This window comes from Rutilus rutilus (genome assembly GCF_951802725.1).
Source record: "Rutilus rutilus genome assembly, chromosome: 3".
NCBI classification, from domain to species: Eukaryota; Metazoa; Chordata; class Actinopteri; order Cypriniformes; family Leuciscidae; genus Rutilus; species Rutilus rutilus.
The window spans coordinates 16,971,345-16,995,084 of record NC_140211.1 but is presented as its reverse complement, the minus strand read 5'-3'; the positions used below and the strand labels follow the sequence as shown (position 1 = coordinate 16,995,084).

Here is a 23,740-nt window from a genome sequence, read left to right as displayed (position 1 = left end):
GACGCAAGCAAGCAGAAATAGAACCAGGAGCTACCGTTGACTGATCAAAGAGGATGTCTTTGAAGCACAGATTCAGTGGAGTTTTTTTTAGGTAGAGAAGCAGTTGATCAATGTTTCCTGAGCTTCATTCAGTTTGAGGACACAACTGCACCACTTTAAGAGAGCTTCCACATGCTGCATGACACATTGCTTCTGTTCCCTTCACGCTCATAGTGCTGATGTGGCCTATTTATAGTTGCTGAGGGCCTTTGGCTCTGTTTGATAGCTTGTTTTGTACCTTATAAGAGCCCTTGGCTCGTCTTCTGACATCTCCTCTGCAAAACCTGGGACTTTATTTATGACGCATCTCAGAGGAGAGAATTCTCAAAGCTCTTTTTTTTTTCTCTCATGCCCATATGTGCGAAACTACATATTTTCAGTTTCGGATACTACAAAACTATAACCTTTTATTGCACAAAACTATCCTTGTCCTCACAAAAAAACCAGACAGTCCTAAAGAAGCATAATAATTGGAAGTTTGAAGTCTGAGAGTAATCCTTGAAATGTAATGTTGAAGACAGTAAAAAAAAAAAAAAGGTCATTCCTTTTTAGGTCATTCCATGTCAAATCAACCAAATTTCAGAAACTTCCCAGGCTCAAATTTTGTTTGATTTTGTAAAGTTTTTGAGGAGAGACAAACATAAATAGTGATGAAAGCCAAAATATGAAATGTAATAAATGGATATTAACTGGGTAATAGGGCTGCACAATTATGACAAAAATCATAATTGCCGATTATTCCCTTGAAATTGTAATTGCGATTATTAATTACGATTATCACAATTTACATTGAATATATATATATTATCGTAATTAATAATAGACATATTATTATACATGTTTACTTAAAAATTGTGAACACACACACTGTCCCCCTTTACTTAACATACACATAAATTGTAAGAATATGACTAATCGTAAAAACTCCTAAGAAAAACATTATAGGTATGGATGCTAAAGCTATTAAATAGCAGTCCCAAACTAGCTTTTGTTAATACAATGTTGGTATGAGCCACCACAGTCATTTAAAAATATAAAAAATAACACAAAGTGAAAATAAAGTGGCATTTTGGGGTTAATATTGAAACGACAGTTACCATGGTGAATACACAATATTAACAAGAACTGTTAATGAAACATGGAAACTGCTCCTGGTGAATAGAATGAAAATCATACCTGCATGCAAATCCTTCTCAGCTAACACACGACATACCAGTAACGTGATTTATTGGTATTTAACTTTTATTTCGTGACTGACATGACAGGAACGTCCGTTTTTCTGAGGTGAAAGACTTTTTATTTCAGCGTACACATACGTCGCTGCCTGGTAGTTCCTATTGTGCTGGGTTTTCTGAAGTAGTTGTGATTCGCCTCTTATAACATGCTCAAAATGCATGCAGAGTGTTTTTTGTTTTGTTTTGTTTTTTTTGGCATTGAACGATTACGTAATCGTGGCATCCATAATCGTAATCGCGATTAGAAATTCGATTAATTGTGCAGCCCTACTGGGTAATCCACTATTTTGTAGAGGGGGTCAAAATGACAATTTTCACCTGAGATTTGGAGCCAAATGGGGGCATGCAAACTTGGGGTAAAAAAAAAACACAAGAAGTGCTTTCCCCATTTTTGAACTGTCGCTGTTGGCATATAATGCAACAGAGATTGTTAAAGTCAACAGATTTTACTAACAGACCTCCCAATCTCCGTGTAAAAATAAAATGATGATTCTGCCATCTTTCTAAAGTCATTTTTACCCCCCTGTAATTTGGCTCCAAATTTCAGGTTAAAATTGTCATTTTGACCCTCCTCTACAAAATAGTGGATTACTTGGTCAATATACATTCATTAAATTTAAGATTTCAGCTTTCTTCTTCATTTATGTATTTCTTTCAGCATAAAAAAAAAAAAAAAACATTTTTTTTTAGCCTGGGTCATCTGGTTGAGTTGACACGGAATGACCCTTCTTTGGTGTTTGCGAATATAGAGGTGCACATTCACATAAAACTATAGACTTCCAGTAAGCTTAAACCTCTCATTTATCCTTTTTAAAGCATATATAAAATATATAGGCTACAAATATAAATGATCTTTATTCTAGTTTCCTAATTTCCTAACCTTTCCTAATTTGATCATGCTATTTTGGACATTAGACATTAACGTGTCAGCATTCATGCTTAAAGATTTGCATTTGATTTTTCTACTTTCTGGTATTCCTTGCCTTAAATTACATTTCTTGGGCTTTGTGAGAAATAATGGGCGGCTGATCTTATATATGATTGTGTGGCTTTCTTTTGTCCTTTTTATTATAGACTGGAGCTTTATAGAATTCTACAAGCTGTGCTCCCAGGTTGCTGATTAGTTGCAAAGCTGTGGTGAAAAAGAAAAGAGAGGGAGAGAGGGAGAAATATGGGAATGACATGTGAGGAATAGCTGCGGTATTCCACAGAACTGTGTCACTGAACTCACTGTTCAGGAATCCCATATAGGGCCTTTTACAAAAATGTCACCATCATCACATTTATGTTCCCAGAACGCTGATCAAATACCGACCTCGTCTCACCACATTTCAGACCATCCACCAGATAAGCATAATTTCCTTTTCCAGCACTTCGCAATCACAGCAACAAGGCCATCAACACACATCTTGAAGGAAATGGAGGCAGAGATACAAACATAGCAAACAAGCTCTCAAAAAGAATCCCAGCTATATTTAATAGAGGTCCCAGGTTCCCCAGACAGAGGGAGCACAGTTGTTTATTTGGAGAAGAGTTCTCCTTGCTGTTCTCCTTCAAGCTAGCTGAAGCGGTTAGCCGATAAAAGACTCTCTGCGCTCATTAAATCCAAAACGGTTTGCTGTTCTTATCTACAGGTTAGAGAGGTTAGCATTTGTTTTTGAGCATAGAGTAAAATCTCAACAGGTCTGGGGGTCCTCTAATCTTAGTGATTAGCTTTTCCACAAAGGAAATCACAGTCTTTTTGATATACATTTTTTATTTAGTGAAATGATTGTTTTAATAAATCTTTTCATGCTCTTGCTTTGGAGGTCCATATAGTCAGTAAACTTGTCTGCACACTACACAAATATTATATTGACGTCGGTGTCATGATAGAGTAGTATTTTCATTTTGTGTTTAGTTTATTACGATTAGAACTGTGAAATTGCGAGCGTTTAACTTTGAACTAATTTCCCATTCATCTTCATTGGACTTCACTGCTTTGCACAAGAAGTACTGAGCTTTCTACTTTTATTTCATTGGAGAGCAATAAAACTAGCATAGATAGTTGGCATGTCATCGTCAGAAAAAATCTCGCCGCCCGCGGTGGGTAAAGTTGTGTAACTGGTGTTGCGGCTGAACACCGTGTAACACAGACTATCGCAGCAAGCCTAATACGCACATGAATTTGTTCTAGGGCTGTGCAATTAATTGAATTTCAATTTCAATTTCGATTTTTGCTCCCAACGATCACCAAATTAGTATAATCGAGTAAAAACGATTATTTTGCCATTTTCTGTTTTAAAAGAACGCTCTTATTTTGTCTTGTGTTCTGAATGACGCGCGCACGCGCACATCCGCCCCTCCCGATGCCGTAAACTCTCTCAGCTTGAATGTTTAAACTGATAAGACTTAAAAAGAAGTGAAAATGATAAACTTTAGTTACGATGCAATGCTGGCCCGATTGTACAAGTGACAATTCCATCATGTCCCGACTCATAAACGCGAAAGTGTAGTTTCGACGCTTGCTTTTGTCCAGCACATTCAGAGAGGCAGAGAGAGAGAGAGAGGAGACGCAGCGCCGCTGAACACTCACGCGGTTTGTGAAATTGCGTCTTGGAGAAAGTTTTAAAATTATTGATTTGATTTTATAATCTGTGTGGATTCATTTAAGATATTCATACAATCTACATGCTAAAGTGAATCAATGTTTGTGGGGAATTTTCCGCATTATAAGTGGTAGACCTGCGGGAATTATTAAAATACTCATTGAAGTATTATCTGTTACATTATTTATTTTAATAGGTCAAAAAGTACAATCAATGTTCACATTTCGATTTTTAAGAATTGTTGAAAGGTGTCTTTGGTAACACTTTACAATAAGGTTCATTAATTAGCATTATAACTAACTTACCTTTGTTAAAATTTAACTAATAATGAACAATAATTCTACAGCATCTTAGTTAATATTAATTTCACCATTTACCAATACGTTATTAAAATGAAAGGTTGTATTTGTTAACATTAGTTAATGCACTGTAAACTAACATGAACAAACAATGAACAGCTGTATTTTTATTAACTAGCATTAAACAAGATTAATAAATACTGTAACAAATGTTTTTCTCATTGTTAGTTCATGTTAGTTAATACATTAACTAATGTTAACTAATTAACATTATTGTAAAGTGTTACCGTGTCTTTTTAATAAATGCAACACGTTCCCAGTCATGTGAAATAATCGTGTTACATAATCGTGATTTCAATATTGACCAAAATAATAGTGATTATGATTTTTCCCATAATCGAGCAGCCCTAATTTCTTCTTAATTTCGTTCTAATGTTTGTGAATTTGGAGTTTTCTACTTGAGCGCCACGTGCACAAGGTTAGTCACGCCCAAACCATCTCCATATAAGGGCTTTCCGCAGAACCTTTACTTCACAGCTTTCGTTGCTAAACATAGGTGCTCTCTGATTGCTGATTGCAGTGAATCATGATTTGTTCGTGAAAATGTTTGTACGCAGATTTCATGCACAAATTAGTGCGCATGCATGCTTAGTGAACGAGACTGGTTTGGGGATCTGGTTTTGTCTGAGAATATTGTGCAGTAACATATTGCAGTACTTTGAAATGTCAATTCCCACTCCACCTCTAGTGCATTATTCCAGAAGCAGAGGGCCATGGAGAACTGACCTGGAGTCAGTGATTAGTACACTTGGATCAAGTAATTTGCATGGCAGCTGTGGCGGTTCAGAGGTGAGCACCAGCTACGGTCTTCTGGCTGACAGCTGGACAGACTGTCCGGCCACCTGGTCAATTTACTTCCTTGTGTACATACATACACACACACACACACACACACACACACACACACACACGAGAGGCTTCCTGCCAAACTTCCTGTGCCTCATCAAGGCTCAATCCAGATTAATTTGTTAGCCGAGAATAATCATGCTTTGAATCAAAAGTGCTTTAATTTGTAATTTTGTTCATTTTTCACTCTTGCATAGAGCTGGTTTTAATTCCAAACCAGTCTCCACCGGCCAATTATGGCAGCGACGCGTGCGTTTGAAACTCAAGGATTTTTTGAGCCTCTGTCAACTCTGACTGGTGGCAGGCTCAGCCCGGTAGGAACGTTTCCAAAGGGTTTCGTTGTCTTTCAGGCTAACAATAAGACTTTGACACAGGCAGACTGAAAGTGTGTGACCTCATCGCTCAAAGACTCTTCATTTGCTGCATTGCAGTGACATCATTGGGCCACAGCTTCCTTTCACCGCCTTTCTCGGATTCGATTCTCGCCACTGCACATCATTTCATGCTCTGGTGCACACATCTCAGCATGGAACCATGCAGGTGTGTGTGTGTGTGTTTGTAAGGGATAACATGGAAGTGTGATTGTATGTTTTAGTGAAACACTGTCAGAAACTCTATTTAAAGGCTGCGGTGTGAAACGCTGCCTGTTCTCTGTCACTCTGGGAATCTACTTTTGTGAACTTAGTTTGTGACACTGAGAAGCATTGTAAAGGAGATAATTGGAGACTAGTATCATGTGCTATCGCTAACTACCTCATGATGCGATACACGTTGTATAATACAATATATTTCATAATTCAGTACATTGCTTTGCATCACAATTTAATTTGATCAGAATTGAAGTAGGGATGAAATGGTTACCGGTTTGACGATAAACCATGATAAAAATCCCTGATGGTTAGCATTACTGTTTCATTATGGGATTTATACTGTCCCGCATTAAGCAAAACCAGCAACAGTCTCACGCAGGGGGAACATTAGTTTTGTTTTGTGTGAAAACATGGCACAAGGCAGTAAAACGTTTAACAACCTCTACAACCTTTACAGTCGAATGCTGAGGGAATAAGAATTAAATAATTATATGAATGTATCTCTGAAGGGAACCGAGACAAAAATATGTGGATGGTAACCTGACCAAAAAACTATCTCTAACTGGACTGGGGAATGCCTGTTTAATAGCTTGTGCTTATTTAGGCAACCTGCTTTTTTGGTTTAGTGAAAATGCATTTGATATATGGATTTAAAGTATTATTACAATATTGCAAGAAAACAGCCCTGATATGCAATGTCTGAAAGCTCTTATCCAGGGTGTAATCAGCCACACAACCACATACATTCCCAGTGCTTCAAACGGTCAGAGTGGGGAGTTTCTTGCTCGCATTAACTGTTATTTGTGCCTCTCTTAGTCTTTCTCCATTTAAAACAATGAAATGTTTGATCAATGCCACCAAATGTGCCCTGTTTTATCTGATTAAATCAACACATATCCTCACTTCAGAAGAGTTTTTCACTCTCGTTCTTTTTCCCTCCCCCTCCCGCCAAAGGAGCCAATCAGCTCGTAGGCTCTCCTTCTGACCATCATAGAAAACAAGCAAGACAGAAGAAAGGAGACCGAGCTCTGAAGCAAAAGCCATGGTGCAGTTCAGTACTGGAAAGAGAGCGAGAGAGAGAAATGGGGGAAAACACTGTTGAATAGGCAGCAATCTCGTAACTCATCCCCCAACAGGCTGCAGTGTGTTTTTAATAGTAGTCACAGTACGTGAATATGCATTCATCTTGGGAAGAGATGCTGAATAGCTTAGTGGAGTTGACTTGAATCTTCAGGATCGCACAGATTTATTAATGCTGCTTGCAATACAATTACTGTTGCTCAGCCTAAGTACTAAACGTTGGCACGTAACTCGTTTGTGCTACGGGTATGAATGATACCTCAAAGCGTGCCTCTGTGTGCTATTACTTTTCTAAGTGATCAGGTTTTTCTCCCTGGTGGGTGATACCACAGACATGAGGGACCCTGAGCGTTTTATAGAGATCAAAATATCATTTGCATTTGGGCCAGTAAACACCCACCTATAATAACCTAGTAACCACCTAGCAACTACCCAGATCTCCAGATTTGATTCCTATTCAAAACTCTCAATTCAATTCCAAATTTCCAAAATATTTCATTTATTAGTCGTTTAAAATGTATGAAAGAAAATCTCTCTCAGTTAAAGGCATAGTTCATCCAAGAATAAAAATTCTGTCATTTACTTGCCCTCCTTTTATTCCAAACCTGTCTTTTGAGAAACACAAAAGACGATATTTTGAAAAATGCCTCAGTGTTTTTATTTTATTTTTATTATTCAGTAAAAAGTCCAAAGTTTTTTCGACAGTTATTTCAACTGTTCCATTCATTCTTCAAAATATCTTCTCTATCTGTTCCACAAAAGAAAAGAAAGTCGCACAACTCAAACTATGCTGTTAATACATGTATGCATTTGGCCTATACTGTTACTGAGTCCCTGCAGCTCCTCAAAAAGTCTTAAAATGTCTTAAACTCAGTTTGAACAATTTTAAGGCCATTGAAAGTCTTATATCTAAATCTTATATCTTATATTATTAAAAATAAATGGACAATCTTAGTTATTTTAAGAGGTCTTAAATTTCACGATCCTGCCTAATGTGACTATTGAAAATTCTGTCATCATTTACTCACCCTCATGTTTCTTTCTTCTGTTGAACACAAAGGAAGATAGTTTGAAGAATGTTGGTAGCCAGACAGTTGACCATAGCCATTGACCATTGACTAGTATTTTTTTTCCTTCTATGGAAATGTTTGATTACCAACATTTCTGAAAAATGTCATCTATTGTGTTCAACATAGAGGGGGAGTAAATGATGATAAAATTTCATTTTTGGGTGAACTATCTCTTTACACTTCAAAAGGCTTTTGGGCTATTGTAACAGGAAGGAAAGACTAAAACATTATTTAACACATTAATTCTTTATATATATTTTTATTGTCTGCACAATAATCTGTTTATTGCCTTTCTTTAAATACAGTATTACCAAATGAGCAAAATCAAACAATCTCAAATTCGTATACTTGCTATATTAGTACATACACCAATTTACCAAGGTATGCATTTTACATGCATTCCCTGGGAATCAAACCCATGAACTTAGTGCTGCTATTTATTTAATTTCTATTTATTTAACGGACATAATAATCATCTCAACAAATAACTGCTGTTGATGCCAACTGAAGTAAACATTAAATTGCATTTCTTTACAGAATTATAACAATTATGGCATTCATTATTATGACCCACTATGTATACAAAACATGGCTGAGGCTTATCAACACGCACTCTAGCTTCCACACTGTAGTGCATTACATCCTCAATTTATAGGCCGTTTGTGCCTTGCTGGCATTCTGTAAGTGTGTTTTGTAGATGTATAGCACATACTAGTGTGCCGTCTCTTTTACCAGATCCTTGTGATTCATCATCAGACTCCAATTGGGAGCTGCACTACTTACTACTAGAACTCCCTATTAGAACAACAGACAGGCCCACAGGGCCAAAATCCGACAGATACGGAGGAGTCGTCTCCCTCATTACCTGCTCTGTGTGTGAAAAGAATGTTTCTCTCAAGGGAAGGGAGAAAAGAGTTTTGCCTTTGAAGAACTAAAAAGAACACTGGGTTTAAGTAGGAATGTCTTCATTATGCAAACAGGACAGAACAGAAACGAGTTTTCGAGCATCTGACACCGTTCAAAAGATGCTGCTTTCGTATGCGAGTACGCAAAGCAAAACTGGGGTGCTCCTGCATATTTAAAGATGCGACTCTCTTTATGGATCTTCTCTGCTTGTCTGTGAGTTGCATAACAGAACGACTGGTTAGAAGCCCGTCTAACCCTCTGTGTAGAATACTGAGAGATATTATGAGACTCCGCTGAGATCTGCTTCCATTAGCACCCGCTGCAGATACATTCATATGTTTCACGCAATGTGAATGCCCTGCTATGTGCTGTGTTTATTGAAACATCTTGTGCAGGGTCTTAGAACCATTCGAGATGTGAATCAGTGATGTGTGTTGCTCTAACGTGTGTGTCGTGTGTGTTTTCAGACTTGATCCACTGCACCAATGAGATGAATGTGAATGTTCCCCAGCTGGCTGACACACTGTTTGAGAGAACCACCAACAGCAGCTGGGTTGTGGTCTTCAAAGCGCTCATCACCACACACCACCTAATGATGTATGGAAATGAGGTGAGATTCTGCTCTTGAACTTCATACTTTTATTTATTTTTTTTTGGGGGGGGGATTTGTGGTTCATATCAGACAACCTTCTGTGCAGTTACCATTGAAGATCCAGCATAGCTCGGTCAAATTGACCCTACATGACAAATCACAGCTCAGCAGTCACAATGTGCCGTTTGTGACTGAGTGTGTGAGACATGGTGACAGACAGTGAAAGCATTTTACATTGTCATCCTGAAAAGTTGGTGTTAAGTTGCAGTAAATCTGTGATGTTTTAAATGAGTCAAAGTGACCTGCTTGGAAATCTTGGAAAGACTAAACGAGACATCTGATGAACAGAAAAGGAATAATGGAGGGACATATGGTTACACGTGGTTTGGCACTGCAAGGATGATTTGCTGTCCTTCCTGTCTCCCTGTAGCACTGTCTTATGCGTCTTACATTACGGACATTGCAGTTTATTGCTCTGGCCACATCTGCAGTCCTGTAGCAGGACCCGAAAAAGTTTGAAAAAAGGAAAAGATGTTTCTTTTTTTTTGCTGAGTTTATTTTGTAACATTAGTCACTTTTGATACATTTAATGCTTCCTTGTTGAATAAAAGTATTCATTTTTATGTGCTAATTGTTCAATACAGTGTTTGAGTTTGAAAGCGTGTACAGTTTATGCGCAGCAACAAGAGTTAGATAGAAATAGATACTTATACAAGCACAAACATGTAGTCCACTAATGATAAACAGCAGGTAGGTGAGAACATGACACACACACACACACACACACACACACACACACATTAATGATATATACAGTAGGACGTGACCTAGATGTGCACATGGCCTGCTTAATGCATTGTTACTACATAAGCTCATCTAGAAATGCACACACGTTTACCTAGCTACAATATCTAAATATACCAAATACTTGTTCTCTTTTTATCTAAAGCTAATTGTAATTATTACAGACCTTAAAGGTATAGTTAACCTAAAAAATTAAATTCTTTCATCATTTACCCTCCCACATGTCTTTCCAAACGTGTATGAATTTCTCTCTTTTGTGGAACACAAAATAAGATATGTTAATGGAAGTTGACCATGGACTTGGACAAAAAAACAGCAAGACATTTCTTAATATCTTCTTTTATTTTCCACAAAAGAAAGGAAGGCATACTGGTTTGAAACAACATGAGGGTGAGTAAATAATGACAATTTCTTACTACTACTACACTACTTCGAAATGCAAATTGTTGGCATTTTTAGAATTAAAAGAACACGTTTTTGACTCGTTTTCACCGTTACTTTTTTAGCATGTCCTGAAAGAGACGGTTTGCCTGTTAGATAACTTGTGGGATTCAGTGAGTCAGAAGTTTGCACGATTCGTTAAAAGAGTTGAGTCATTACTTTACTTTGTGAAATGTACAGTACTACACTAGTCGCACAGGTTTTTTTTTTTTAAGGGGAGCCAATGAAGAAAACACATCTATTGTATTGTCCTGGCATTATTGCGCAGTGAACTGTCCTTTTTATCTCATCACATTCAATTTAGACTGCAAGCTCACAACTCGGGATGGATATAATTACTTTTTCTGGCACTATAGATTCTGCAGGAAACAATGGCACACGCACACACAAAAACAATGGCTGTGCTAGCGACTCTCACATGTGTCCTTGTTCATTCCCTTGGACTATAAAATAAAAAGTCCTTCACTATACGTCTTGTGCTCGCCAGTGTCAGAGATAGTGAGCGTGGAGGACTGTCCTTCAGCACACCCTGTTCTATGGCATGACGGGGCACTAATCAGCCAGGGGTGGATTTTGTTATCGGAGCTGAACGTCTGGCCCAGGTCAGGACTGGTCTTAATCCTTTACCCCATTATGGTTTCAAAAACACACGTTTGGTTATCACTGTCTGTCGAGGAGCAGAGACATTTGGAGGACATTTGTCTTGTCAGCAATAGTCCTGTGAGAGGGCACAGGAGGGCCACAGATAAGGTATTGTTGATAAGGGCGTTTGCCCATGCGTTTGTGCGAATAGGACAGAAAAAGGGCGATGTCACTCAACGATGGCCCAGATACTGAACGTACAATTTGCTATAGTGACGACGTCACTGGGATTGTATGTTGTCTAGGGTAGAGATAGGAGAAGAAGGGGGGGTGTGAAAAAAACATCTAGGTAGGATAACTTTAGGGATAAGGAACTTGCAGAAAGAGAGAAATTGCAAGGGACAGCAAGAGAAGCGGGTGGAATTTTAATCAGCTGGTTCATGCGGGGTCACACAGTAGACAAATTGCTTAACCTTGTATGTTAAGCAAGATGCTGTCCATCTAGAACGGTTCGTTTCGGGTACCGAAGGAAGACTGAGTGTGCGAGTGAGCTAATAAGTTTGAGGGAGGTCGTGTGTGAGGGAAGGTCAGTGGTTCTATTAGAAGCTGGAGGCTCAAATAAAGGTTGGTTTAATAAAGAGTGTATTGTCCTTTTTGGTTTCATCATTAACTTCTCTGTCAATACTTTTTTGGGGCCCTGTAAAATAGTTTTATTTTATTCTTTTTTCAGGTTTAATTTGTCTGGTTTCCTTTTTTCCATTTAAATTTAACTGGATTCTTATGGATAAATTAAATTTTAGTGATCAAAATCCATGTCTAGTTACCCCCCCCCCCCCCCCCCCCCCCCCCCCAAATTCTGCTTTATTTTTTCATTTTAATATTTTTCCAAAATCCTTTTTTTTTATATATATATATTTCTGAATCACGGTTTGATGGACTAATCCTGACTAACTTTAATTTATTTATTTTTACTCTGGAGATTCAGCCCTGGGAAGTGTCTACCTATAGTGAGACCGCAGATGCTGAAAACACCACGAGCGTCACACGTGTTTCAGTATGTGTCTGCTTGACGAAACCGTGCCACTCATTCACACAGAGACATGCAAAACATGCAGACTTCAGAAGTAAATAGCATCCTTTTTGCGTTTGAATATTCACAGACACTGGTTAATATTGCGATTTAAGTGTGCATTCCCACTTTTTATTTGCCAAATTTCGTGACATTCCACATTATACTGTGAATTCCATTTTTATGGATTGGATTCCTTGATTCTGTCCACGCTTTCCTCATTGCTGAAGTCATAGGGCCCTATTATTTGAGTTGAATAGACACATTTTCCCATAGACAAAACAAACACTTGTTAATAATTGGAAATACACAAATATTGACCAGAAGATTGAATGGAATTAATGAATGTGGTATAAACATTGTGTCAAACATTTGTCCCTTACAATTAATAATTTTGCTTCAGCAAAAAAAAAAAAAGTGTGATCAGTTTTTCATTGATGAAGTGTTATTCATTGTTGTCTCATCACTGGACTTGCAACTGTGTCTATAGAAAATCAAAATGGACTCTATTTACTTTATTTACTCCTGGTCTCATTATGCAGTGCATATTAATCCAGAGAAGGAAAAAAATTGTTGTCTTATCTTTCATCGAAATTTAATTAACTTCCACATCTGAAACGTCTTTCTTGCGCAGCTGATGTCACGTAGGTCGCATGGGCTCCTGTATAATGTTAATCAATAGCCAAATAGCTGTAGGCATTGTTTAAGGCTGTTGCTGTAATTAATGCAGCCTTTCTGAAATCTCGCTGATAGTTAACACAGAAGATTAATGTCAACACAAGACCACAGAGTTTCAGCATTTAAAGATCTAATTTTATTAGGTCCGTGTAAATGTCAGGCTTGAATATGCTCTGCGAGTGTGAACACAGGTGCTCAGCGCGTGCTCTGGGATTCTGCGTCTGACATCTGGTGCATTTTTCTGAAGAACTACAGAGAGCGGTCTCTAGATTAATTTGTTGCTGCTGTATATAATGCTATGCAATGTATAATCTATGGAGTCGTGGAAGTTGCAAGGTCTTGCTTCCCTTCATAATTCAAAAGTGCATGTAATTGGGTGTAAGAAATTGCTTCTGTTTTCTGGGCTTTTAATTCTGTCTGTTCGAGAGATCTGACCAAATCTGTCAAGTAACATGGTAAAAAAAGATTGTTATATACACATATTCATACATTACATACACACACTCGTACATACAAATACATACAAACATTTATTGGTTTATCCAGTCAAATTTGGAAATGCGTCACATTATTGAAGTAACATGCTAAAGGAATGGACTGCAAAGGCTATTTCATGTTGACTTCGAAGGCTTTTCTGACATAGCTGTGAATTGGGCTGTTTAGCATTCTGGCCATGTGCTGACTCTTGAGTTCAGGTCCCTGTGTGGGATCTGTTTGCATAATGGATGCTGTTTGTGAGTGATGTGCGCTAGGTAAGGTAATTATTACCTTTATGAAACATTCTCTCACTCCCCTGATGTCTTTTTCCCTCTCTACCCTGCAGGCAGGAATGGCAAATCTTGGCAGAAAACAAACACCTGCTTCTCAGTAATCAGTAATGCTTAAGTAGGGAGTATGGATAAACTACATGTGGGAATTGGTGAACTCACCTTGTTGGATCGAAACATTGACCATTTGTTTTCTGTGGTGGTCGACGTAGTGGCAATGACATGGGGGCAGAGTTATCCATGATGCTTTGTCACACTTCTTCATTGCTATAAAAAACTGTTGCCCACACTGATGTGTGATAGGGTCATTTTTCTTTTTTTCTTTTAATTGTTTACATTTACATTGTTTTTCTTACATTTTTGCTGGTGAGATTTTGTGAGCGTGAAACGACTTCAGCTTTGCATGGTGTGTAAGTTTGGTACTTTTGTTCAATTTAGTGACCCATTTTCACTTTGTTTTCTAGTTCATTTTGAATCAGATGCAATTCCAGCTCTTAACTTTACAAGCAAAATGGGTTTAGTGTTTGAAAATAATCGCTATCGAACAACTCGCCTCCTTTCACATCCTGTCATTATCTTTTTGTGCTCGCCATTATTCTTTAAGCTTTTCTTTTTTTTCTAACCGTAGTAATTGCTCAGGCCGTATCCATAGAAACCTCAGAACATGTATGGATCGAGAGAGCGAAGACCAGCAGCCGGCGCATTATCGGGGCATCATCATGCAGCATATTTACACATGTTCCCTGAGGGGCTAGTGCTCTCGCGCACAAACACGCACGCAGTTTTCACACGCAGTTCGAGCGTTGCTTCTGGATCAGTTCCCGACTGCACTTGCAAAATCAGCGGCTAAAACATGAGCAATCCCTGTTCCCAGATTGCTGATATCTTCCCTCAGCCTGAGCTGCTGGCTGTGTTAATAGAAGCTCCTCTGTTTGGGAGAGAAAGCTCCCTGCCGAAGTGCCTCCTGCCTTAATAATAAATGATGCTTCACTCTGACACTACTTGAGGTTTGTTCTCACATTAATTATTTGCTGAGCAGAGAATGCGGGACCCTTCCTGGCCTATCAATCTATATTTATCGTCCTTACTTCTGACATCCATTTTGAATAACCTAAACAATGTAAGATAGAGACGTTCATGCAGAGTAGCAGGTGAGCGAGCGTGGATTTGCAGACTCCACTGAATTAGTAATCCATATTGATCTACGCTCCGGAATGGAGCAAAATTCTCTGCATTTTGGTGCTCACTGGCACGGCCATGCATTTTCCAAGAGATTTCTCTCCAAGGTTAAGCCACGGTGCCAGAGAGAGAGCTTGCTCATTCTCCGCACAGCTGCTTTCCTGGGGATTTTCTTCATGGTCTGAATGCGGTCTGCCTCACTCCGCTTCTCATCTGATTCCGAAAGATTTTAGACCAGCATTTGAGGCACGGGTCGGGTGCAAAGCAAAAGTACTGCCAGTATTTTCTTTGAGAATGATTGGGAACACACACTGCAAGATCAGGGATTTTCTAAATGTTTGATGCTAATGCCCCCCAAATTTGATAACCTTGCGAGGGACTCCCAAAAATATTAAGACAGCTAACACTGTATATTTTCTTTTATACCGTGTAAAAAAAATAGCAAGTGTGATTTTTGACATTTTGTTTGCAAAATTAAATAGATTCCTATTCATTGCAGATTTCTATTCATTTTCTGCTGTTAAAACTATGGCTGATGTCAATAATAACTGACTGTGGTCATAATATTTGTTTGTTTTTTACCTTTTTTGCTGATATTTTCCATGTACCCCCAGTACCCCCTCATGCTCATCAGTATTTCCCCCATTGTCCGTTTTTTAATATTAGAATGATGGTAAAATGGAGCTGCACAAACTGTAAAAGAGATTGAGGAAACTCACTCAAAGCCATCACATGACCAGGGCCACCCTAGGCACCAGGAGCTCCTTTGAGATCAGAGATCATTGGTTTTTTCAAAGGGTGGGTGGCCTCTTTCCCTCTATTTACACGCAAGACTATCAGCCCACTGCTCCGTGGATCGCCACTCTTGATCCTCCAACTTAAGCAAAGCTCTAGGAATGCAGTTTTTTTTTTTTTTACCTCCCGTTCCTTCAGATGCATTTTGGGAACCTTCTGTGATTTCAGTGGCTCTCGACCTTTGAATACTTTTGCCACGGGCAGAAATGGCCACTGCCAGGTCTATTTTATTCCTCTGCGCCAAGCAGATTTTGCCTGACCGCTGGGCCTGTCACCGGGTCCTCATGCTGGTTCTCCCCTGAGGTGAAACAAGCCTAAGGCTTCATCCCAGTACGTAAAAGCTAGTACATTTCCTGCTGACTCTTTCTCTGGTGCACTGATTTACAAAATAAGATCAAGGTTACACCTACTGCATTCTGGTGGCTGATAACTTTGTAGTGTCCCATAAATCACATTGACGAATACAGTTCCAGGAAACACAATTAGTTTTATTCAGAATTTCTTACTAATTATTTGTTGATGTACCAGCTTATAGTGTGTTTCAGGCAGTTGAAGGCTGTTTGCACCTGTTATTAAAGGGATAGTTCACCCAGAAATAATTTTTTGTCATTAATTACTCACGCTCATGTCGTTCCAAATCTGTAAGTCTTTTGTTCATCTTCGGAACACAAATAAGATCTTTCCTCGATTGACAGCTACGCAACTACCACTTTGACGCTTCATAAAGTTCTTTAAGAGATCGTAAAACTAATCCATATTAATTGAGCGGTTTAGTCCACATTTTCTGAAGATATCGAATCGCTTTATATGACGAACAGATTGAGTTTAGGCTTTTATTCACATATACAATTTCATCAACTCACAGATCAGTTATGGTAAACAGAAGCTCAAACATGAGCTCCTCCTTGCTCATGAGGTTCCTCCTTGTGTGTTACACAGCACGTTTGAGCTTCTGCAAGACGTTTGTTCTCATGTGATAAGCAGGCTCGGTTGAGCTTAAATTAAATCTGCTTATCATGTAACGCGTTCTAGTCTTTTCTAGATTTTTTTCTTTTTTAAAAATCACCCTATCCATTTTTTTAATGCATATTATTGCTCTTATTGTGAATAATTATCCAGGCATACGTTTCATTTTTTTTATCTTGTAATTATTCATTCAAATATCATAACTTAATATTCCTGTGAAACTACACGTTTCTCTCTGATGACTTGTGTTGGAATTCTCTGCTTAAACTCTTTCTTACAATCAACTTCAGATATTCCTCCATGTAATCAACTAAGTCCTCGCCCTACACTTTTATCTTTTTCGTAATCTGTTTCACTCGGATGTACGTCACAATACGGCAGAAAAGATCTGTTGCTCCTTCCGTCACATCATGACTTTAAACCTTTGTTTTAGTAAAGTGGTTGATTGACAGGTGAGTGGGCATTCCATTGTTGCTTTGTGTAGATCAGTGTCACAAATGCAAAATCTCTTGCGTTTTAGCTATATTACAATATGATAAGCGTGATCAGACCACAAAACATTTTAGAACATGATTATTCCTCTATTCATCACTAACTACTTCAACTACTACTAAACAATATTTATACCAGATGGTTTTGAGGTCTGTGTAAGGGTACAATGTAGGGGTGTAAATCGGACAGTTCATCACGATTCGATATTGATTCTCTCAGCCAGCAATACGATATTTGCCGATACCTCAAATTCTGCAATATGATTTGATTTGATTTCAGGGCTATATCGATTGATTTATCGATATTTAGATATTATGTGCCAAGTTTACACAACCAGTTACAATTATTAACTCACAAATGCAACCAAAATATATAATACATTTAATTAAACTCTGCACATTGCCTGAAAACTCTGAAAATTGCACACCCTCTCCCAGTTGGAACATTTACAACAGAAGAGTTAGGCTAATTTGCAAAAACAGATAACTCCGGTCTTGTTCATTTTCATAAATCATGTTTTTTTTTTTGTGCATTCCAAGTAATATCAATCAAACTGCAGCTGGGTTGTTTTGATTAAGTAATAATAAAATAAAAAATACAGGTAACTTAATTAAAATTCATCGAAAGTGTTTTTTTTATATATTTAAAGTACATTTTTGTAACGTTAATCTCCTCTGACAAACTTTGTAGTTGTGATTAGACGCAAAGGGAGCTACCGTGCTGCTTTAGCAAGGTTCCGATCAAGTTCGTTGAAATTATCCATCCTCGATCACTTTTAGTCAGCTTTGACGAAACTCCTATCAGTTAGCGAGTCTATTTTCGAAGTGACTATAACAGCCTTGTCACCTGACCTGAATACTGCGCGCTGATTCGCTAAAATTGACTTTTTGGGTTGTGTTCACTAACAACAAGGGTGCTGCTTGTCGGTTTCTGCTGAAAAACATGAACTTGCGATGCCTACCGGATTTTGTGACAAAACGTGTTTAGGGTTCAGTCGATCTTGTCAGGCGTCTATTTCATCTGAGAAAAGATACATGAGTATGTGGAGAGTGTCAAAATAAAGGAACCGTATATCGATATTTTATGCATTGTATCGTTAGACGTTTGATCGATATATCGATGTATTGTTACACCCCTAGTACAATGAACTTTCAAAAGTCACGTTCATTTATATATGTACACAGTCACCTTCATTTATATATGTACACAGGTCTAGAGTCTGTTTTACTTTGTTTCCCCCGTCATGTCCTCTACATGCATGAATGAGGTCGGAATGCATCATATCTTAGTGTAAATCTGCTGCATTCCCAAAACTCCCATCATGTCTGTTCACAACAGCACTCAGAATGCTGTGTGCTTCTCTTTGCTCTCTTCTTCAGCCCACAGCTGTGTGAGCTGGTGGGATGGGGCTGTACGGAGGAGAGGAGCAGCAGCAGACATACTTGGCAGCTCAAAGAGAGCTCAGAGGAGTCTGGTCTTGTACACAGGTCTAGATTTCACACAGTGTACGGCAAATTCAGCAGAGGGGAGTTTCCGCATGTCAGGGATGAAGTCGCTTCCGCAGAGTGACAGATTAAGAGCTGCAGAATTACGTCTAGTATATAACTTTACTCTTTTGTGTCATCTCTTCTCTGTACCCGCAGCGTTTCATTCAGTATCTGGCCTCAAGAAACACGCTCTTCAATCTGAACAATTTCCTTGACAAAGGTGCATTGCAAGGTATGTAAGAAACACCTTTACTGTCTCTAAAGCATTGTATGCACACACACACACACTGATGATAAACCCCTCGTTCTGGCCCTCAGGTTATGACATGTCCACATTCATCAGGCGGTACAGCAGATATCTCAACGAGAAAGCTCTTTCCTATAGGCTGGTGGCTGTGGACTTCACCAAGATGAAAAGAGGGTGGGTAAACCTCACTTCTGCCTGGAGTCAAGATTGTGTTCAAACATATTGTCTCAGCAGGACACAATCTAATCATGCTAGCTCATTACTCCGATAATTAAGTTGTTTTTAAAGTAGATTTTTTTTTAAGCGCTAATTAAGATTGCGAGTAAGTGGCGAGTACTGATTGTTTGTTTATCTTTTTATGGAGCAGTATTGATGGAGTCATGCGCACCATGAACACAGAGAAGCTGATCAAAACGTTGCCTATCATTCAAAACCAGCTGGACGCGCTGCTGGATTTCCAGGTTTGTGATGGAGAACATGCATAAATGCTTTAAAACTTCCCAATGATTTTAATCTTGTCTTTGTTTTACTAGTTATATGCTTCATAACCCCTATTTAAAAAATGCATGCAGTACCATTCAAAATATTGGGCATTTTTGAAGTCTTTTATGCTCATTAACCCTTTAGGCGCCAGAGGTTTTTTCCTAAAACGTTCGATTTTGACATCTTAATTTCAAAAGGCTATATATTAAAAGTGATAAAAGATAGAGACTTTCTGTAAATTAGAGAAATATTAAGGATGACCCAAAGTTTATGTAGGAATTACATTTTCCCATCTAATTTGCATATTATGACGTCATATAGTGGCGGCCATCTTGGATTATAGAATATTCATGAAAAGCAGTGCCGGCCCGAGCCTTTTGGGGGCCCTAAGCAGAATTTGGTTTGGGGGCCCCCTCCCACCACGCGAAGTCACCTGTGCTTGACGATTATTGACACAATGTCACTCTATAATGTTACATTATAAATTAATACAATGAGGTTATGTATTAATACAAAATAAATACTTAATAAAAAATAGATACTTAAAAATGTTTTAACTTTTTCTTTACTCTTTTACTAACTCTTTGAAACTTCTGAAAACAAATTGTCACAAAACATATAAAAAAAAACTTATTTGAAAAATATCCTCCAACGTTTTTGCAGTTTGAATGATGTCTTGTATGAACATGACGGAGTATGTTTTTATGTTTCCACTGTTCGATCGCGCCCGCGCCTCACACACACACACACACACACACACACACACACACACACACACACACACACACACACACAACATATTCAAGCATTGCAATCTTGACATCGCAGACTGTTCGTTAAAGCCGTAATAAAATATAGTAATAAAATAGTCAACCTAACATATAAAAATTGCACTGCTCTGTTTAAATAAGCCAACAATTCGTATTCAGCGCTGCGTAGCCTTAGCAACGCTCAACTGTGATATTTGCAAGCACATTTTTGCGCATGTGAAGAGAATGATTTTTTTTCCCCTCGATATTGGATTTCAAGCACATTTTTGCGCATGTGAAGAGAATGATTTTTTTTCCCCTCGATATTGGAACGTGGGTGAAGTACAAAGAAGCCTATAATAAAGAATAGTTTACCATCCAAATCCATCGCGAATGTTAAAACATTTTGATTCTAATGAGAGAGATACGTGAGCCCAGCACTTTCGCTTTAAATTATTTCGTTTTGGCTTGTTTTTAGTTGTTTTTTTATTCTTGTTCTGTTCTGAATATCATTAAATTTAAAGGATAAATCATTGATCAAATCAAATTTTTGCGACATGGCTTAACATTACCGTGACTTTGCGCACGAATTGTCTATGCACGCGAGGTTATGCGCATCACTCAAACACTGGCAGACACCGCAGCAGTTGTAGGCAGGTATATTGATCATGAAATCAGAATTTTCTTGTCTTGAATTATTAATCCATTCATTCATTTATGTCACTTGTTTAATTTAATTAATATGTAAAAAAAATAAAAATAATAATAATCGCTTGGGGGCCCCCTGGTGGCGACGGGGCCCCAAGCAGCCGCTTAGTTCGCTTATGCCTCGGGCCGGCCCTGATGAAAAGTCACATGTTTAAAAGATAAAATGCAGCACTTCTTTCCCCCAAAAATGTCCCTCACCTTCTGTATGCTATATTGCACAATACTGAATGCTCAGGTAAATAGTAAGTAGTGAACAAACTGTGTAAATCATTACTAATAATAGAAACAAACTGAATGCATGTAGCGGTTGGCCTTTTGCTGTAGAGATTTTCCATTTACTACAAACAGTAGGCACTCTGATTATGGTGCACATATTATTCATATGACACACAAACACAAGTAGACAAAACCTGTTTAGTTCAAAAGCTCACTCGCCATGGCATGCCACAGATCATGAGTGAGATGACGAGACAAGACGAGAGACAGTGTTAGTTTTTTTTTTTTTGTGTGTGTTTTTTTTTTTTTTTTGGTTGTTTTTTTAGCTGACATAGACGCACACATCATAAGGACATGAACACACAAAAAAGAACACATATTGTACACTAAAATGGTCAGGGAAATAGATAGTAAATCAACAGTGTAAATCATTACTAATAAATGGCAGACAAAAAAAAAAAAATTTATGTTGCAGAGCTTTTGCTGTAGAGATAATGACTCCCTATCCATCCAGGTGACATTTCTTGTAGTGTTTCATGGTGTGGTCTTGCGATAGACTAATAGCCCCTCTGCTCCGTGTCACACCGCCTCTGCTCTTGCTACGAGCAGCGCGGGCGCGGCCAGATCTGTCTCGCGCGCGCGCCGAGTGTGCACAGCTCGGACTACTGTCTTTGTCATTGCGACTCCCCACCCTGCCTCCACGTTGCCCCCTCGTTGCCCCCTAACTGTCCTATGAATACTTCGACCTCGTCTAACATACCCAGTGGCATTAGACAAAGCCTCCACCACAATACTGTCGCCGCGATTGCGGAGAGGCACGCGGTCACCATGGCGAGCGCGGTAAACATCTCCCGCCTCGTTCCCCACAACACTAACACGCCTGCTAACTTCGCAATGAACACTCCGACCCCGGGAAACATTGTTCCCACCACTGACATTGGGCAAAGGACCATATATATTGGGCAAAGGATTCACCGTTTGTGCTTGGTGTAGGGCTATACTTTCACTTTCAGAATCACCGTCATTTTCTGAAGGCAGATAACGTTATTCCCCTTCAGAATCAAGGTCCGCGAATAGAACACCCAACACTTCATTGCGGGTAAGCTTTATTGATGCCATTAGATGATAATAATAATAATAATCTAATGCAAATACTCGCTGACGTTGACAATATTGATCTGATAAAATGGCTCACTCGCACACTAGCTCCGCTTTTGTTCGCACTGATTCAACACGCTCTAGCTCGAAGATTTTGTATAGAAACATGACATTTTTTTGAGTCGGGGATGAAGTATGACATGTATGCTAACTAGTGGAGGGGAGGTCGAACGAAATTTGACACCCTGTTTGACAAAATCGGCCGTTTTATTCAGTGCCGCATCTTGTCGAGTAAACTCGACTGTGGCGGCTAGAGGGTTAAGGCTGCATTTATTTGTTAAAAATACTGTAAAAGCTGTAATATTGTGATATAATATTATTACAATTTAATTGAGCTATGCTAAAGTTTAATTTATTCTCGTGAAGACAACGCTGAATTTTCAGCTGCCATTACTCCAGTCTTCAGTGTCACATGATCCTTCAGAAATCATTCTAATATGCTTGATTTGGTGCTCAAGAAACATTTATTATTATTATCATCAATTGTAAAAATAGTTTTTTTTTCTCCTATTTTTGCATTTATTTAAAATAGAAATCTTTTGACACATTATAAATGTTTACTGTCTTTTTTTGATCCGTTTAATGCATCCTTGCTGAAGTATTAATTTCTTACTGAATTTTTAAGAACTCACATTTTTAACATTAGTGCATATGTAAACAATTAAAATCTGTGCAGACAGAATGCATGAATATGTACAGTGTGAAAAGCTTCTTATTCTGTTCTTTTAATGAAAGCGATTTTTCACTCTGTTTGGAAAGATGGGTCAATGTTTACATTGCAGATTATTTGATTACTCTTGTGATTGAAGTGATAAATTCAAGTAGGCTTGGCAACCCTTAAGCCCCAGGTTGCAAAACCCTACTTTAACTGAACAACGTTGATGTTGATTCAGTCCAAGCTATTTGGTATGATATGTACTCTCTCGTGTGGATGTGTGGGTGTGTGTCTGTAGGCTAACCCTAATGAGCTGACTAACGGAGTGATCAACGCTGCCTTCATGCTGCTTTTCAAAGACTCCATCCGTCTGTTTGCTGCCTATAATGAGGGCGTCATCAACCTGTTGGGTAAGAGTAATCTACTCCCTCTTACTCTAGAGAGCGTTCTTCTCTCATACTCTGCTTTAGGGGTTAAGTCTTTCTGCTTTCTGAGCAAAGAACCGTACAGTTGATGTTGAACCTCACTTTTCGTGACATTGGTTCAACTTTGCTTTTTAAACCGGAAGAACGAAATGGCTCATAAAAAGAAAAAAATACCACTTTTAGCTATTGTGTCTGTGGACCGGAGCAGACTGTGCACGCTCCGGCGGTTCGCGTGACTAATGCGAAACTAGACTACATTCGCCCCAATGGAAAGCATATTTACACTATATGAATTGTTTCCTATCTTCTATATAAAATAGTAATAGTGTGAACAAGTGACTGATTTCAGCCACAGCTTCGGCGTCTATTTGGGGCGGGATGCTGTAGATTCTAGAGAGCATTTGATTGGACAAAAAATCTGATGAGAAGCTGAAGTGCAGGGCAATGTCATCAAAATCGTTGATCTGTATTGGCGGAAGTGAGAGACTGTAAGTTTCGAATGCTTAAATCTTCTAAATGCGAATTTTGTCATTG

At 38.6% G+C, this 23,740-nt stretch overlaps 1 protein-coding gene across 3 annotated transcripts in view; it reads left to right on the top strand.

Moving 5' to 3' along the window:
- LOC311286933 (phosphatidylinositol-binding clathrin assembly protein) overlaps positions 1–23,740 on the top strand; it is a 53,283-nt gene that overhangs the window by 8,592 nt on the left and 20,951 nt on the right. For all 3 annotated transcript variants that reach the window (XM_084403399.1, XM_084403400.1, XM_084403401.1), the window contains exons 2-6: positions 9,181–9,323; positions 18,722–18,797; positions 18,884–18,986; positions 19,180–19,273; positions 23,080–23,191. In XM_084403399.1, the coding sequence (XP_084259525.1) occupies positions 9,181–9,323; positions 18,722–18,797; positions 18,884–18,986; positions 19,180–19,273; positions 23,080–23,191 (528 nt within the window). The remainder of the gene's footprint in view (positions 1–9,180; positions 9,324–18,721; positions 18,798–18,883; positions 18,987–19,179; positions 19,274–23,079; positions 23,192–23,740) is intronic.